The following is a 16,444-nucleotide window of genomic DNA, read 5'->3' on the forward strand; positions in this document are numbered from 1 at the left end:
GCTCCTGCGGTGGGACGCGGCGGCACGGCAGCGGAGATCCCGGCCCGCCCCGTGCAGGATCGCAGCAGATAACCAGGCTGCTCCGAGCATGCCCCCGCATCCCTGGGGGCTCCGCTGTGCCAGCTGAGGACCAGCCCCTCGCCCAGCAGCGTGCTGCTACAGTCCTGGGGAGCCGTTGGGGCTGCTTCCCCCCCATCCAGGGAGCCCCCAGGGACAGACCCCCCACAGACAGACCCCGGGGGGATCTCCACTCTCAGCAATGCCAATGTCAAGTCCTGCCACAACCCAGCCCCAAGCAGAGAGTGACACTCGGAGCACCGGGCTGCAGGAGGGAGCCGACACAGGAGGGGACAGTGCAGGCGCAGTAGCACGGCACGGCTCCTGCCCCAGCAAAGGGGGCCAGCCCTGCCCTTGCCTGCCTGCAAACTGGCAGCAAGGCTCAGTCAGGGCAGACAAGGCAATGTCCCCGTCCCCGCTGCCTGCTGGAGGAAATCTTTGGGATAGAGCGCCCTGCCAGACCATGACGACTCCACTCCTTCCCACATTGCTCTCCAAGCCAGAGGGAAATGAAGGAAGGGAGCTTGTGGCGCTGGAGGAGGACTCTTGCCAGCCTGACTCACGTCAGCAATCCCTGGGGATTTGCAGGGGAGGACGATGGCAGCGGCACCCTGCGCCGCATTGCTGGTCCCGGCAGCGGGGGTCTGAGCCGGCTGCAGGGTCCCCTCCACAGGACAGAGCATGGGAGAACAGAGGCTGCAAAAATCACCCAAACACAGCACTTTTGTGGAAAGAGACCCATGTCTCGGTGCGCCATAAAGCACCCCACTTACCCTGGGCAGCCCCCAACACTGTGCCGGGCGGCGGAGCCCGGAGCAGCCTCTTGCAAAGACACCCCACGCCGGTGGGCTCTGCGGGACCAACCCGGCTCCCTCCTCGCTGCAGCAGCTGTCCCCGCCATGGGTCACGGTGAGGGACCCCAGGGGTCCCTTCTGCCACCCCTCTGTCCCTGAAGCGTTGAAGGGAGGTGGCTGGCACAGGCACAAAGCCCCAGCCGATCCCAAATGTGTTAACAAGCCCAGAACCCCAGCAGAGCAGCAGCCCCAGCTCCACAAACGCCTCCATCCATGCATAATGGAGCTTTTATATTATTTTCGACCAAAGAGTAATTTATCGTCCAAAATCTCCCTGGAAAGTGATTCAATATGCTAATTGTCCCAACCAGTACAAGCGCCGGCGGCTGGCACGGCTAGGTCTGCCAGAGGAGGGATTCTTCCCTGCAGCCCCCCTGGGAAGGTAAGGGAGAGTGAAGGACGGACACCCCCAGCCTAGATAAAGCTCGCACCCCCCCAACCACTGGTGCTGCAGGCTCCACACCGGGTCATCCCCACGCTGCATTTCCCCCAAAACCCCAGCCAAAGCACGGAGCTACCCAAGAGCATCGAGCCTACCACAGGCAGGGCTGGGGACCGAGCAGAGTTTGACAGATAACGGGTAAAAACCATGTCAGTTCGGAGGTGGTGGTTTGGGCTACCCCGACCAAAGCCAGTCAGCCCCACAGGGCACCTGGGGTCCCCTGCACTGCCCACGTGTCCCTGAGCTCCCCGGTGCTCCCAGCCAGACCCGCCTCGCCTCCAGCTCCGCTGTCGTGGCAGTTCCCCGAGGCTCGGCGCTGGCATTTCACACCTTCCCTGGCATTTTGGGTGCAGCGGGTGTCATGCTGCACCAGCAGCTAGGGACAGAACAGCCGGCAGCGGGTATGGGAGGCTCAGCAGCTTGAAATCCAGCTGCACATGCATTGGGATGGGGCACCACTGCGGACACCGATACCGTGGGGCACCGAGCAGGGGGTCGCGCGGCTTTTAGGTCTTGAGCAGTATTTTCGCTGATCTGCTTACAAAGAGTGTGAAAACAGGGTCACCGGTCTCAGAATGGGGCCAATTTGGACCCAAAGCCTAGCTGCGGGACTCTGCAAAGCCAGGGGATGCTTCTGCCTTGTTTCAGACCGTCCCTAAAACTGTCCCTGAGGGGACAGGGACAGGCTCTGCTCAGAGTGAAAGAGCCAGCAGCTGCTGGCAAGCTCCCCGTCTCGGGTGGTGGCAGCCATTTCAGGACTTAAGGAAAAACCTCCACCTTTTCAACACTGTTAACCTGAATTTCAGATGATAACTGCAAACCCTGAGGGATGTGTAATGGGGCTGTCACTCAACATACCTCACTGCCCCGGCCTTGGGGTTGCACGCCCTTTCGGAGCATGGGAAGGGACACACATGCATCCCCTTTTGACCACATCCCTGCTCCTGGGGAATTTAACTTCTGCTAATCCTCCAGCCTACAAAGTGCAGCCCCGCGGTGCACCAGCAGCCCCGGGTGCCAGGTTGAGGGAGGCATTTTAAGTTGTGAGAGCAGCTCAGAGCCCAGCTCAGAGCTGCCCGCAGAAGATGAAGCTGTACTCGAGCGCACCGTGCTGAACCCGCACGTAATAGAGGGGAAGAATAGCAGCCAGCAAAATCTAGGACAGCAGCGGCCAGGCGGGAGGCAAAAAGCTTTTAAGGATGGAGCTGCTGTCCCCTCCACGGGGCCCGGGAGACGGGACATCTTGAGCTGTCACTGTCCCCATCACCATCCCGCCCTGCTCGCAGGCCACCCCGCGACCCCCTCGCCAGCCCCGGGGAAGCCACTTTGCGCCAGCGGCTGCCGTAAGACTGGCAGCGGTGCAGGCAGGCAGGGTCCGTGGCGCAGGCAGGGTCCATCCTCGGACCCCACAGCAGAGGGTCAGGGTAGGAAATGCCGAAGGGGGGTTGTCCTGCACTGCCCCTCGTCCTTGCTCTTTGTCCCTTGCCCAGCACCTTTAGCAGAGGAGGAGGCTGTGGAGCCGAGGCACCAGGGCCGGTGCCGGCAGAGACGTCTGTCCAGCCCCACCGCTGCCCTTCATCTGGCACACCGAGCGCAACCTGGCAGCCCTCAGCCCAGCAGCCGGAGCCTCCATAGAGGCAGCTGTTTGCAGCAAACCAGGGGCGTGCATGCAGCATGCAAACCACACACGGTCCACATCCCGTGTCACTGCCAGCGCGCTCACAGGTGACACCCGGGCTATGCCATGCCAAGGCAGCCCTGCACCGGGAGGGGACAAGCCCTTCCCTGGCACCAAGCCCTGCAGATCCAGGGCAGCTCCTCCATGGGAAGCTTCTTTCCAAGGGGCCCAACGGCTTTGCCCCTTGCACCAGGGATTTCAGGAGGTGCCAAGGCAGGAGCTGTTCACGTACACCATGTCAGGGCGGTGACAACCACCTGAGCGCTCCTGCCACAGCCGGGCACCAGCAAAGCCTGCCTGCAAGCCGATGCCCAGAGGTGAGAGAGTGCTTGGGGCTGCACCAGAAGGAGCTTGGTGCAGGGGCGAAGCTTTGTCCTCTCTGCTCTGGGGTGTGGGAACAGGAGTGCAGCATCCCTTGCAGGCCCCATGGATGATTGGTGCCAGCAAAGGTCCACGACTGCGTGCTGGAGCATCCCCTCCCTGCAGCCCGCCTGCAGGTGAAGGAGCTGGGTGGGCTGCGGGTGCCAGCGAGGGACACACACCATCCCTTGCAGCACATCTTCAAATGTCTAGCAACTAAATAGAGATCTCCAGCAGCCAGTGCTAATGGCAGGGGGAATATTCATGATTACTCTGAGCCGGGAGAGCGTCGCACGGCGCTGGGAGAGGTGCGTGGAAGGGAGGTGTTAACACAGCTGAAACACCCGAGTGATGCAAGGGGGGGCTGGGGGAGGCACCGAGCTCTCTGCTCCAGCAATCCTCCCCCTCTGTGGAGAGGGATGCCTTTGTCATGCTCCCGGCTGGAGGTATAAAAGCTCAGCCTTGACCCGCAAGCAGAAAGCAGGCAGCAGCACGCTCTGCTGTAACCAGCTCTAAACCAAGCCGAGCGCAGGAGAAGGAGCGAGGCGGCAGGGCAAGAATCATAGAATCATAGAATCATTAAGGTTCATTAAGAACACGAGCCTGGGGACGTTTCTCGGCATGGAAGATTCCCCCTCCTGCCTCCAGCCCAACGCCACAGTGGGTCCACGCAGTGATGGAGCTGCTGGTATCCCTTCACCACCCCGGGGAGCTGGGGCAGGGGGTACCCCATCAGCCGGCCGGAGCAAGCCAGCAAAGGCAATGCCAGCTCCGTGACAGTGCCCTTGAGCCAACATGCGCCCCAGCTGTGCCCTCCAGCGTCCCCTCAGTCACCTCGAGGCACCAAGGGGCGATCCCACTGGTCACAGGGCAGGATCCGGGGTGATGCCAGGGTGATGCCGGGTGCCACCAGGTCAGAGCCCCACTGCAGCCCAGCCGTGCTGGGCACCAAACTCAACCTCCTTGCAGGACGCCAACCTCCTTGCCGTGGCTCCCCACAGAGCACAGAGCAGCGTGCCAGGCACCAAACTCAACCTCCTTGCAGGACGCCGTGGCTCCCCACAGAGCAGAGCGCAGCCGGCAGGGACGGCTCTGGCTGCCTCCCAGATGGAGCAGAGAGGTCCCTAAAGCCATACACCACTGGGAAAAAAAAATTAAGCCTTCGCAGAGGCAGGTTCATCACATACCTAAAATCACAGGCTTAAGTTTCCCGAGGCACAAGGGTGCTGTTGCTAGGCAGGACGTTAATTGCACAGTTCAGCAACGTGGCAGAATTGCACAGCTCCTCTCTAATTTAGTGCAATTTAACCATCAATAGAGGATTTGCAGTAGCGTCCTGATGACATCAAAAGGTCAAAGCTTCATTCTCCCATCAGCATTTTCATGCTCGCCCAGCAGACCGAGAAACATTTGCCACAGCCTTAGCACGGCGTCAGACCCAGCCACCCCGAGAAGTCAGGCAGCCGCGCGCAGAGGACACCAGGTCTGCCCGTTTCTGCTTTAACGCTTCTGGGCTGCAGGCGCTGGAGATGATTAAGCCTCTCCAAGCAGAGCAGCTCCCAGAGAGCACGATGCAAAGCCCGGCTGGAGTGTCGTCCTCCTAAATGCGAGCTGGCAGGTGCCTGGATCCTCCTCAAAGCATCAGTGTCGAAACACCAGGCACTTCTGCCGGGTCAGAATTGCAACACTTAAATGTAAGTTGTTTGGGAAGTATTTTAGCACAGCCCAATCTTTGGGGCTTATTACTTACACGGCATCAGTAAGACCAAGCACTTAAGCACCGCCACTATTCGCAGAGCATACGGTCTGGAGTTGCATCTTCCTCCCGGCTGCATCTTCCTCCCGGCGACACGGGCCCTGGAGCCACGCGGTGCGAGTTAGCTGTTGCCTGTGGTCACGGAGCCGTTGCCTCGTAGAGAAGCTGCTCCGTAATTGCCGGCAAGCTCCTGCCCATCTCCCCAAACCGGTGTCAGCCACAGCTCCAGGGCTGGCCAGCTGCCCGCAGCCCGTCACCAGCCCGGCCTCTGCTCCTCCACGCTGCTGCTGCCTGCTTTACTGCTTTGAGGTTTTTCCTTTTCTTTTTTGCTAATAAGCTTTTGCTCTCAAAGCCACGAGCAATTTCCCGGGATGCCAGAGGCTGTAATCCATACAGGAACGCAGCTGTGCCAGCTCGCTAATTAATCCAGCCCAGATTAGGCCTCATACCTGGCCCCGACAGATCCCCTGGGAGCCAGGCTCTGGCTGTGCCGTTGCGTGTTTGTACGTCTGCTTTCAGCCAGGGGGGGAAAACCCACCTGCGATAAAGCAGCGGTATTTTACCAGGGTTCTGGATCAGCCCGAAGCCCCCCAAAAGCCCCCACCCCAGGATTTAGCACCCCGCGCTGCCAGGAGCTGGACCTCAGCAATCCGGAGTCCCGAGTCAAATGCCAAACAATTGCTTTCCCACCATGGAAAGACTTAGGGGGAAGGGAGAGAGGAACGGTGGAGAGATGTGCAAGCTAACCATTTTTACACTAGAAAAAGCATGCTACCTAGAGGGCAGAAAACAGGTTGCAAGAACATGCTGACTTCATATGTCTTCTCCCTAGAAGCTATTGCAGCCCCTATTAAATATTGATCAGGGAACTCCAGTGCCCCCACTTTCTGCTCCCGCCTCTCCTCAGATGCGCCTCTCCTCTGCCAATATTTAGAATACATTAAGGCCATATGCCCGAGCACTTAGCGTTTTACACCGTGCTGCTCCGCCGGCGTGGCAGGGCTCACTGCACGCCCCATCCACGCCGGCAATCAGTTCTGTTACACAATACATGGATGAGCTACGATGATCCTTGTAACTGTAATTTAGCGGAGATGAGACACTGATGAGTTCATGGGTTTGTTTCTCATTAATCTTTTATGCTTGTTGAGTGCAGTGCGCTTTTTGTAGTACAAACCCTGCTCAACAAATAGGGAAGCAAGATCCTCTCTCCACGCGGACCCCGCCACCCTCGCAGGCAATCTGCCTGCTGCCACGGAGCCGTACGGCATCCCTCACCAGGCAGGGCTCATCTTGGCTGCAGTAGCCTTGAATTCAATTCCAACACAGAGATCCTGGCCAGCCGGGCATGACCCACAGGCTTTGACCTGCTGCAGACAGGGACCATCCTCATTGCGCCAACGGGGGATGATGACGACAAGCTGGACATCCTGAGGGAGCTTGGCTGAGCTGGGGGATCCCCCAGGTTCCTCCAAGGCTGGTTGCCTTGAGCCACCCATTACTAGAAGGGTGAAGGTACCAAGAACAGCCCAAAGCAATGGGAGAAGCCAGCAGACGGGCGTTAAGCCAAGGAAATGAGGGATCCTCCTTGGGAAGGAATGGAAACCCCTGCCGAGTTTGGGAGCAGCCTGGATGCCTCTCTGGGATGGACAACAGGAGATGAGTTTGGTACCAGAGACTTTAAAAACAACAGAGAAGGGACGTCTGATAGCATCAGCCCGGACACATTGCTGATACCCTAAAAATGCCCTGAAGGGAAAGTCGAGGGCGCACATCCCATGTAATCAGTGTCCTTGTGGAGTCCCAGCGTGGCTCCCCTTCCCTGTGCTCCCGTCTCAGCCCTTGGCTCTGGCTACCGGGGGGATTTCCAGGGAGCCGACCAACAAGCCTCCCACCAGGCTGGCAGATCCAGGCACTCTTCCTTCCTTCCCAGCCGCCAAAGTGTCTTCAAAGACCATGCTGCTGGCCTGGGAAGGCTGCAGCAAAGGAACTGCTGCACCGGAGACACCAGCAAGAGCTGCCACCGCTGCGCCAAGGGGCTCATGGGCAGGGGAGAGAAGGAGGGAGGCACGAAATAACCCTATGGTACCAGAGAAGCCCAGGGGGATCCCAAGTCATGTCCGAGGGTTTCGGTAGTGATGGGGAGCTCCCGAGCAGGCAGAGCCCTGCGGACTGCTGGCTCGCCGCTGCCTGTGGCAAAGGACGCGCAGGCAGGGCAAGGCAGGTGGAGACGGCCCTGCCAGAGCTGCCCCACACAGCCTGGCTCCAGGAGCTGCCTGCGAGGGTTGTGCACTGGCAGGCACGGTGGGAGCCGTGGAGGAAAACCACCCACGCACCCCAGCTCCGGTGCTGCCCCGGGAAAGCTGGAGATTGGTGGCGGAGCTGCTGCCAGTACCGAACCGGAGAGGGGCCGGAGATGACAAGCCGGGGGAGCGAGCGGCTCCCTTGTTTTCGGCACTGAAGAAGCCTGGGCTGCCATGCCATTGGCATTGTAACCACCGTTATTTGTGCCGTCACCCAAACAGCTCCGGGGGGCTTTGCAAAGCAAACCGAGCATTTTGCTCGCCAGCCAGCGCACCACTTCCAAGCGGCCTCCGCCAAACTCCCAACCGCCCCGGCAGCGCGGCGGGGACACAGCCAGCCGCACCGTGCCGCAACACCGCCTCTCCTGGCAGGGGCCACGGTCCCCAGCCCGCGCTCCCCAGAGCCTGCCGAGCCAAGGATGCCAGAAGAGCCTCTGCAGGGACAGGAGGAACCGATCCACGTTCACAGCTAACGTTCAAACTTCTGCCAAGCCGAGCGCAGCCGCCCTCTCTCCAAAATCCGGCTTGCTGCAGAAAAGCACCAGGCAGACACCTGCAAACCATCTGTCGAGCAGCCCTCGCCTCGCCGAGCACGGCACCGACCGCGGGCGGCTCCGACCGAGGGGGGCCGAGCAGGACGAGGCCCCCACAGGCACCCGAGGCTTTGCCAGCGAGACCCACACGCCATCGGGTACCCCGAAGTGTCGCAACGCTGGAAGAAAAAGCTCATTTCCAGGGATAAAGCAGCTGCGATTGCTAAAAACAGGTGTGATGGGATCCTTCCTGAACAGCTCGTTTCCCAAATCTCAAACAGGGTTATAAATCCATCTCAAACAGTGTCAAAACCAGCAGCTCGGGGGGCCGGGCTGCCCTCAACCCTGAGGTCCATCCCCTGCCCTTCCCAAGCCGTGCAGCCCCCGACAGCTCCTGCTCCGGCGGTGCCGGCCGGGGCTGGCAGCAAGCTGGGCAGGTTGTTTTTAACAAAGGGCTTCCAGTTTCACATAAATATTCTGGCAATCAGCAAGTGTCAGGGAAAGGAGCAGAGAGAAAGTACCACCATTTGATAGGGTTTGGGTAAAATATGGCTCTTTCTAAAATCTGCTGGAGCATGGCGGAGAGCCTGTGGGCAGAACGATGAGGAGCAGCGGTGCTGCCGGGGGCCGCTGTCCATCACCTGCCCTCATGCCACACGGCTGATACTCTGCCTTCATCCAGGCATTGCTTGTCATTGCCCGGCGGCAAGGAGGTGACGAAGGTCACCGGGCTGTGCTGCTGGAAGGCAGATCGGACATGAAATTCAAGGCAGAGAAAAATCCTTGTCAGGACTTAAATACCAGCACCTCTGGGAGCCAGCGGTTTGCAGTCAAACACCACGTGAGGAGCACCAACCTTCCGGCGTCATTGGTCTTTGCGGCAGGACACGTCGTGCCCAGCTGGGCAGACAGACGGACAGAGCCACGTGCGTTTTGCCCAGCATCACCCCCCCCAGTGAGACCAGAGGGGAAGCGGTATCGCGAGCACCCTACCCCATGGGACCCTGCATCCCCACCAAGCAGAGATGCTGAGACCACCCAGCGGATCAAGCCTGATGGCTGCGGCCTCGCCCTCCCTGCCCAGCCCCAGTGCAGGGCTGATACCTGGCTGCGAGGGTCCCCACCGGCTGGGAACAAGGACCCCTCGCAGGTGCCAGCTCCCGCTCTCCGGAGGCTGGCGGGTGCGGGGGCTGGCTAATCCCTCATCTGCTCGCAGCTCAATGGGAGCCAGCAGTTCTCTGCCTTGAAAACGTATCAGAAAGCCAAGGAACCCGCGCACAAGCCCATTTGAGAAGGGGGAAAAAAAAAATCCAAGCCCAAACCCGTCTGTTTTTTCTTTTTCTGAAGCCATTTCCAGCTTCCCTGTGTTTCCAGCTTTTCACTGCTTTCTGTTTGTGGCAGTGCCTGCTCCTCTAACTTTGCCCGGTACAGTAACAGCCCTGACGCTCGTGTCAGCTTTGCAATTAGCTGCCGCCGTGCCAAATGCGCTCCCGGCAGACGCGAGGCTTGCCATCACTTGGGCAGCACGCTGGCAGCCGGCAAGCCCCGGCAGCCGGAGCAGGCACAGCGCCGGGGTCCTGCTCCTCCAGAGACCCACCACCTTGCACCCCCACCGGAGGGGGCTGGAGGCACCCAAAGGTGCCCAAGAGCCCTCCCCAGCACCCCACCGCTGGCGTCGGTGCAGAGCGGGTGGACAGGCGTGAGCCAGCATCCAGGATAAACAAGAAAAAACAGACAGCCTTGGCTTTATGTCCTCAGAAAATATGGCTGGAAGGTGCCCCAGGGCCGTCCAGACAATCCTTGAAGAAATCCCCCACCGCCAATGTCAACCTTATCTCTGCTGCACAGGCAGGAGCAGGGACCATCGAGTCCTGGAGCAGCGGCACAGCCAGGAAAGGAGCCGGGACATCTCCGCTCCCGATTCCCTTTCCACCTCCTCCCTCTGGCTCCCAGGGCCGAGGAGGGGCCCCAGTGCTGCCAAAACCCCGAGCCCCCCAGCAGCAATCGCATCCCTCCCCGCAGCCCCGCTCCGGCCAGGGGAGACCCTGCCCCACTTTCAGACTTCAAAAAAAACCCAACCCACCACCAGCAGGATGTTTTCTTCCCTTTTTTCTCTTTGAATTAGGGTCCCTGTGTTTGACTCCCCCACTCCAAGAGTATGACCAATTAAGATATCAGTTTAGATAAATTGGGGGATTGGAGCAGATTTGTACTGCCGTTGCATCAATTGGGCAAATATAGCTTGCTAGAGCACAGAGCCGCTAACGAGATTCTGTAATTTAGCTGTCCAAGGGAATGAATTTCTGATTAAAAAAAGCAAAGCTGAAACCTCCCGAACGCCGGGAACGATGGTGACACCGAGACCCAGGAAAGCCCTGGTCCCCGAGCCAGAATCACCACTTGCTGCCCGCAGCAGCAGCGCCCATGCCAGCGGATCCAGCAGGTCAGAGCCCCTCGCAGCCATCGCTCCTCCCTGGGGGTTTGCTCTTCCTCCCATCCCATGGAAACACACGCCAGCGGCACTGCCAGACAGGGCTCTGCTCCCACGCTCAGCCCCCCTGCCGGTACACGGGCTGCTTTGCCTTCAGTCGGATCCAACGCACCGGCAACCTGCTTTGGCAGGGCCAGATCCGTCACCAAGACAGACAGACCACAAACCCCACCACGGGGTACAAGGGCTGAGCAGGGCGGGACACCAGAGTGACGGGCATCAGCTGCAGCGATGGGGAAGGGCTTCCCCATGCCCAGAGACGCCTCGCTCACCCCAAAGATTGGAGCACCCCATGTTTCGAGCCCCAGATGTGGACCACAGCTGTGAAACGAGGTCCTGCCTTAAGGCTGCAGGCTTAAATGTGGCAGAAACCGGCCCTGGCTCCAGCCCAGCCAGACAAGGATCAGGCAATTTCACCAGAGGCGAGCGCAGCACCAGCTGCGGTGAGAGCAGCAGTACACCTCAGCCTGCATCCCGGTGAGCCACTAAGCCCATGGCAGTGGCAGGGCATGGCCTGGGGAAGGATCGCCACGAACATCCCTGCTCCGGACACGCTGCCCTGAACTAAGGGGGCTGGCCCGGCGAGGGTCTCCAGCCGTCCCTGCGCACCATGGCACCGGCACTGCACCTACAGACCCAGCACCTGAGCAGCAGCGGGAGATGCACCTTCATCTGAATACGTTATGTTCCCTGACAGAGACAAGCGATAGAGATATTAAATGCTATCAGCTCCTGCTCTCAGGATTCATTTCGCGCTGGATGATGAAGGCGGGAGATGAAAGGCTGTAGGATTTTATTACGCTGAAATTTCAGTTTGTCATTTCCCATCTACTCGATCAGGTGCCTTGGGACCAATTTGCACTCGGCGGGATGGAGATGGATCTCCCCGGCGAAGCCGTGCTAACTACATGCTACCTACTACGTTGGGTACGCGTCTAGCCCCAACCACAGGCAGAGCAGCTCGCAGCCAACGCTGCCGAGCTCCAGCACTCTGCTACGGAGCTGCCGGACCCACACACAGCACCTCATGGGTAAAGCCTTCCAGAACAACCCAAAATCAACCCAATATGTATAGATGTGTGCATGCCTTGTGCTCAGACTGCACCTTTGCAAGGGCAGCTAGGATCAGGGTCTCCCACACTGAGCCCCCCAGTGCAGAAAGCTCCGAATCATAGGAGCTGGCGCAGGGATTAATAGGGAGCAGCAGCAGCAGCACCAAAGGGTCCCCTGTGGGGCTGGGGGAGTTCAGGGGCAGAAAGCATCCCCCTGAAAGCAGCAAAGCACTGAGTCAGAGATGGGGGAGAGGGGCACACAGCTGAGCAAGGTGCCCAGTTTGTCTGGATGGGGCTTTTTTAGTCGGTTGTTGGGGGCTTTTTTATGTTTTTTCCTTTTTTTTAAACTAATATTTCCAAATACCAAGCCCACTCCATACAGCGAGCTCCCCAAACAAGAAGCCAGACGCAGACCAGAGACTCAGCTGCGATCTGGCAACCTTGAGGTTCTGGGGCATCTGCAGCACGCTTGTGAGCGTGCCCCCAACATGCTTCCCTGCGCCACCGCATTAAACACGCCCAAGCACAGGGAAAGAGGAGGGTAAACACCATGAGGGGCCGCAGCGAGACCCCAGACTCAGTGGGGGGAAGAGCCCACGTTCAGGGCATCCCCTGGGCAGCACCGTGAATGGCGGCGGGGCCAGCAGTGAGCCTGGCAGCTCCCAGCAGGCAGGGAGAAGGCAACCCCCCCCGCTGGCACCGGTGACCGCTTTGCAGCCGCCCCGCACCCTCCCCACCGTGCAAGTGTGCCGCTTGGCTCGCAGCGGCTCCCGTCCACCCGGCGCTGACGCCAGAGAAACAGCAGGAGGAAGAAGCTAATCTGGGAAGTTATTCATAATTCAGTGTGTACAAAACAAGGCGGCATCCTAGGAGGGAGGAATTTCCAAATTACCGTTCCCACAGCAACCCGGGCTCTGCCCCTGCGCACACCAACAGCTCGGGGAGCCGTGGCACGCAGTGCCGTCACTTGCCAGCGTGGCAAGGCCAGCACCAGCCGGCACTCAGCGCATCAGTGCCATTCGGGGAAAAAAAAACAGCCCTGGAAAAGGCGGCTTTCGCGTAATCCTGGGTGAAGGCTGGCTTTCTGCTCCCGGATGGAAAGCCCTCCTCTCGCTCGCAGGTGGGAGCGCTCCGCACCACCTCGAGAGGCGTTGGATGAGGAGGTTTCCGCTAGGAACAATGTGGGTGCTCGGCAGGTGTCTCAGCAGCTCTCAAGTGCATCAACCATTAAGGGGGGAAAAAAATGAAAGAAAGAAAAAAGCGGCAAGCAGATCAATCCCTGCCCTAAGGAGCTTTTGGATGGTTTCAGATCAGTTGCCGCCAGGCGAAGCCGGGCAGTGCCTGGCTCCTGTGCCCACACTGCAGGTCACAGCCCTGCCGGCAGGTACCAGCTGCGCCCCTCCCGCCACCCGCTCCGCACCAAGAGAGGGGCACGGGGATCAAACCGGTGTCCCAGCTCCCAGCCCAGCAGAGGCGCTTTGAGCAGAGGTGAAGGGGACTCAGCGTGCGACCTGCAGCCGCGCAGCAGAGCTTATTTTGGGCGCTTTCATGTCACTGCCGAGCGCGGGGCTGGAGGTTCAGTGCACACTGGCTTGCAAGATGCTCAAACCGAGCACAGCGGAGACCAAGCTGTGCACGAACAATGCGGCGTTTTCCAAAGACTTCAGCCCCTGGGATTTCTCCATCAGATCCTGATGCTGCAGATCTCCGTGAGTCAGACCCCAGCATCCCTTTGAGCTGGAGGACGGAGGAGCCCGCTCCTCCCAGAGGCGGGGAGGAAGGAGGGAAGCGCTCCCCGACCCCAGCCAGCCCCGCAGCGGAGGGGAGAGATGCTCGGGACAGCACGTCCGAGCACCTCGCTGAATGGCACAGCGGGGAGGAAAAGGAAAACCAAAGGGTTTCGCACACTTTGCATCATCTCCAGCAGCCCTGCGGCCTCCTGCTTCTCCCCCCAGCAATGAGCAAACATCAGGCCACAGGGGAAGGGGAGGGCAGAGCTGCTGCTGCGCCGTACGAGCAAAGGAACGGCACCAGCCCAAAGCCCGAGGCTGGCAAAGGACCTGAGGATGCCGAGCAGCAGCTCCCCCACTGCCCATCCACCGAGAGGCATGAGTCTGCAGGGGATCAGTCACCCATCTGCCAGCATGTCCCCGAGCAGCATCCCACCACACATCGTCCACAGCCCCACAACCTGGAAACAGGCTCTCCCACCTCCCCAGAGCAGAGAGCCACAATGGCACCTGCAATACAGAGGGGGAAACTGAGGCAGGAGACAAGGGAGGCATCGGTCTCCCTGCAGCCATCAAAGTGCATGCTCAAACCCTCCCCAAGGCCTCCTGCATCCCGTGAGATGGGGCTCCCCTGGGAAGAAAAAGGGGTACTTGGCAGGGGGGGTCAGGCCAGATAGAGGAGCCGCCTCATGGGGAAGGGATTCCATCCAGGGATGGTCACGGACACCGGCGATTGCTGCCCAGCAGAGATGCTCCACCGCTGGGGAGCGGAGCAGAGCACCCTTCCCATCTCACCCCGCGATCACCTCCCCACCACACGTCCCCACGGTCACCTGCGTGCTGTCCCCCTCCAGCCGGGGGGGTCGGATGCTGGACAGGTGAATGGTTTTGTGGTCCCCAGAGTTCAGCTTCACCACGATGGCGTCCGCGTTCAGCACCTGCATCACCTGGGGAGAGAGAGAGGCCCAGGGGAACACCATGCCTGCAGGCAGCACGAGTCCTGGAGCCGGGCACTGCTGCAACACTGCCCAGGCTCTGGCACACACCCCGACCCACCCCGGCTTTGGCCCCCGGCAGATGGCATAGAGTGAGCAGCTCCAACCCCATCCCGGGTGCCCGGTGGGTCACTGGAGCAAATATGTCTCGCCGGCGCATCTGCGGTCCTGCTCTCCAAGCCCAAGGAGCTCAGAGTCGGTCAGAGCCCTGCAAGGTCCCCAGACGGTGACGCTGCGGCACACCAGCACACCACCAGCCATGTGCCATCCTGTGCCGGGGCTCAGCCCCCAAGAGTTTCACTCCAGAAACAAAACCAGAGAGGGGACTGGACCACAGCCATCGCTACCGGATGATGGACATGCACCCATAGAGGAGGGAGCGAGCACAGCCCGCGGCAGAGACTCTTCCACCCCACGATCGTGTCCTGGCTGGTGGTTTTCCACCCACCCGGGGAGCAAATTAATTAGAAAAACTGGTGGCAGAGGCAGGCAGGGCTGTGCAGGCAGGCAGAGGACAGCAGGGCTCAGGGCACACTGTTTTAATCTTCTCAGTTTTCATTAAATGCCGCTCTCCAGCCCAGAGCGAGTGGCAGCAGGCAGAGCAGGACAAGGCACCCGGGTATTCCCGCTGGCAGGGCACGGACCTTCCCCTGCCTGCTCCCAGCACAAACCCAGTCCCCCCAGTCACACCAGGGCAAAAGGTTCCCATTGTTGCTCATCCACGACGAGCTCAGGATGGCAGCCCCATGCATCCCCCCAGAGCCAAGCCAGAGCCCGGGGGGAAACGGAGGGAGGAGGGCAAAGACCTGCCCCCCTTGCAGCACTTTTTGCCCCAGCAAGCACATCAGTCCCTCAAAGTGTGCTTAGCCAAAGGGATAACAGGATTATAGGAATAAAAATTAAAGCAGACACTGAGGATTGCCGGAGCTCCTCTCGGCACAGCAAACCCCCCCAGGGGACATCCCTACCCATGGACTCAGCCTCTCCCGGGACCCAGATCCTTTGTTTTTCATAGGCAGAACCGAGCCCAAAGCAATTTGCATGCTAAATGGAGTAATCAAATCTCATGCTTCAGGGCATCCTCACCGCTGGAGGGGTCAGGATGGGACCCCAGCAGCACGTTGGGCATCTATCCCTTCCCTCTCACAGAAGGCTTAGAAAAAGCAAGATGTGAAGGTAAGATACTGCAGCCAGGGGAGCTGCAGGTCAGATCCGGGGGCAAATCCTGCGCTACATTACACATCCATCACGCAAACACCGCGCTTCCATGCCAGAGCTGCAGGAACAGTGGTCAGATCTCATTTGTTCTCTGGCAGGAGGCGGCAGCAGGGCAGGCTCCTGCCGGCAGGCAGCTGCGAGCTCCCGGCACCCCGGCCTTCGGCACAGCCCAGGTTACGTGCAGGAGCCGACAACTGGCACTGGGGACTCACCAAGCCCTTCCGGCCCTGAGCATCCCCTTCCTGGCAGGAATTAACTTGCAAGGCCCTTCGCCAGGCTGACCCGGCTGCAGTGGGTCTCTGCAGGGGCATGGGATGCTGCAGGACATGGTACCTGGGGCTGGGGCACCCAGGGGCTGCAAGTCCCAGGCAGGGCAGGGCAGGGCGGCAGCAGGAGCTGAGGGTTATCCCCGGGTGCCCACCCCTCCTCGGGCACCCACTCCCCTCCTCCAGGCAGGAGCCGCAGCCCCAGCTTGGCAGCATCGACCCATGCAGGGAAGCAGCAGAAGGCGCTTTGCAGCCCCCTCCCCAGGGACCCCACGGGCAGGAAAGGGGGGGGGATAGTGACAGAGGTGACAGCGGCAGCAAAACTGGAGACAACACAGCCTCAGAGGCTGTGCCATTTTTCTTGCTAACAATTTCTCAGCTTGCCGTGGCCAGCTTCCTTTATCCAATATTTATTGTGGCTTCACCTGCCTCAGAAAGGCACTTTGATAAACGATTGAAAGGATTTTTTTAAAAAAAAAAAATCTCTGCAGCTGCTTCTTGCAGAGCCTGCATGCTCTGGTGCCAGTTCCCCAAAACCCCACCCCGGGACACAGCCTTCACCCCACACCCAGGCTCCTCCAGCTGGGGTGCATGGAGGGGACGGCTGCCCCCGCTGCCATCTTCACCTCAGCAGCTCCCCTGGGTGCTAAGGGGGCCAAGGACCCCCATGCCTGGGGACCATGGGGCCATACCCCCAGCTGCCACTGTC

The 16,444-nt window shown here is 60.0% G+C and overlaps 1 protein-coding gene across 1 annotated transcript in view; it reads right to left on the bottom strand.

The window, feature by feature from the left end:
• The window catches only part of SND1 (staphylococcal nuclease and tudor domain containing 1), a gene marked incomplete at its 3' end in the record, with an annotated part of 143,498 nt that overhangs the window by 111,966 nt on the left and 15,088 nt on the right, over window positions 1–16,444 (bottom strand). Inside the window, exon 10 of the mRNA XM_009272444.1 lies at window positions 14,090–14,203. Coding sequence (XP_009270719.1) covers window positions 14,090–14,203 — 114 coding nt within the window. The remainder of the gene's footprint in view (window positions 1–14,089; window positions 14,204–16,444) is intronic.

The sequence above is a fragment of the Aptenodytes forsteri genome, unplaced genomic scaffold (genome assembly GCF_000699145.1).
Source record: "Aptenodytes forsteri isolate BGI_AS27 unplaced genomic scaffold, ASM69914v1 Scaffold302, whole genome shotgun sequence".
Taxonomy (NCBI): Eukaryota; Metazoa; Chordata; class Aves; order Sphenisciformes; family Spheniscidae; genus Aptenodytes; species Aptenodytes forsteri.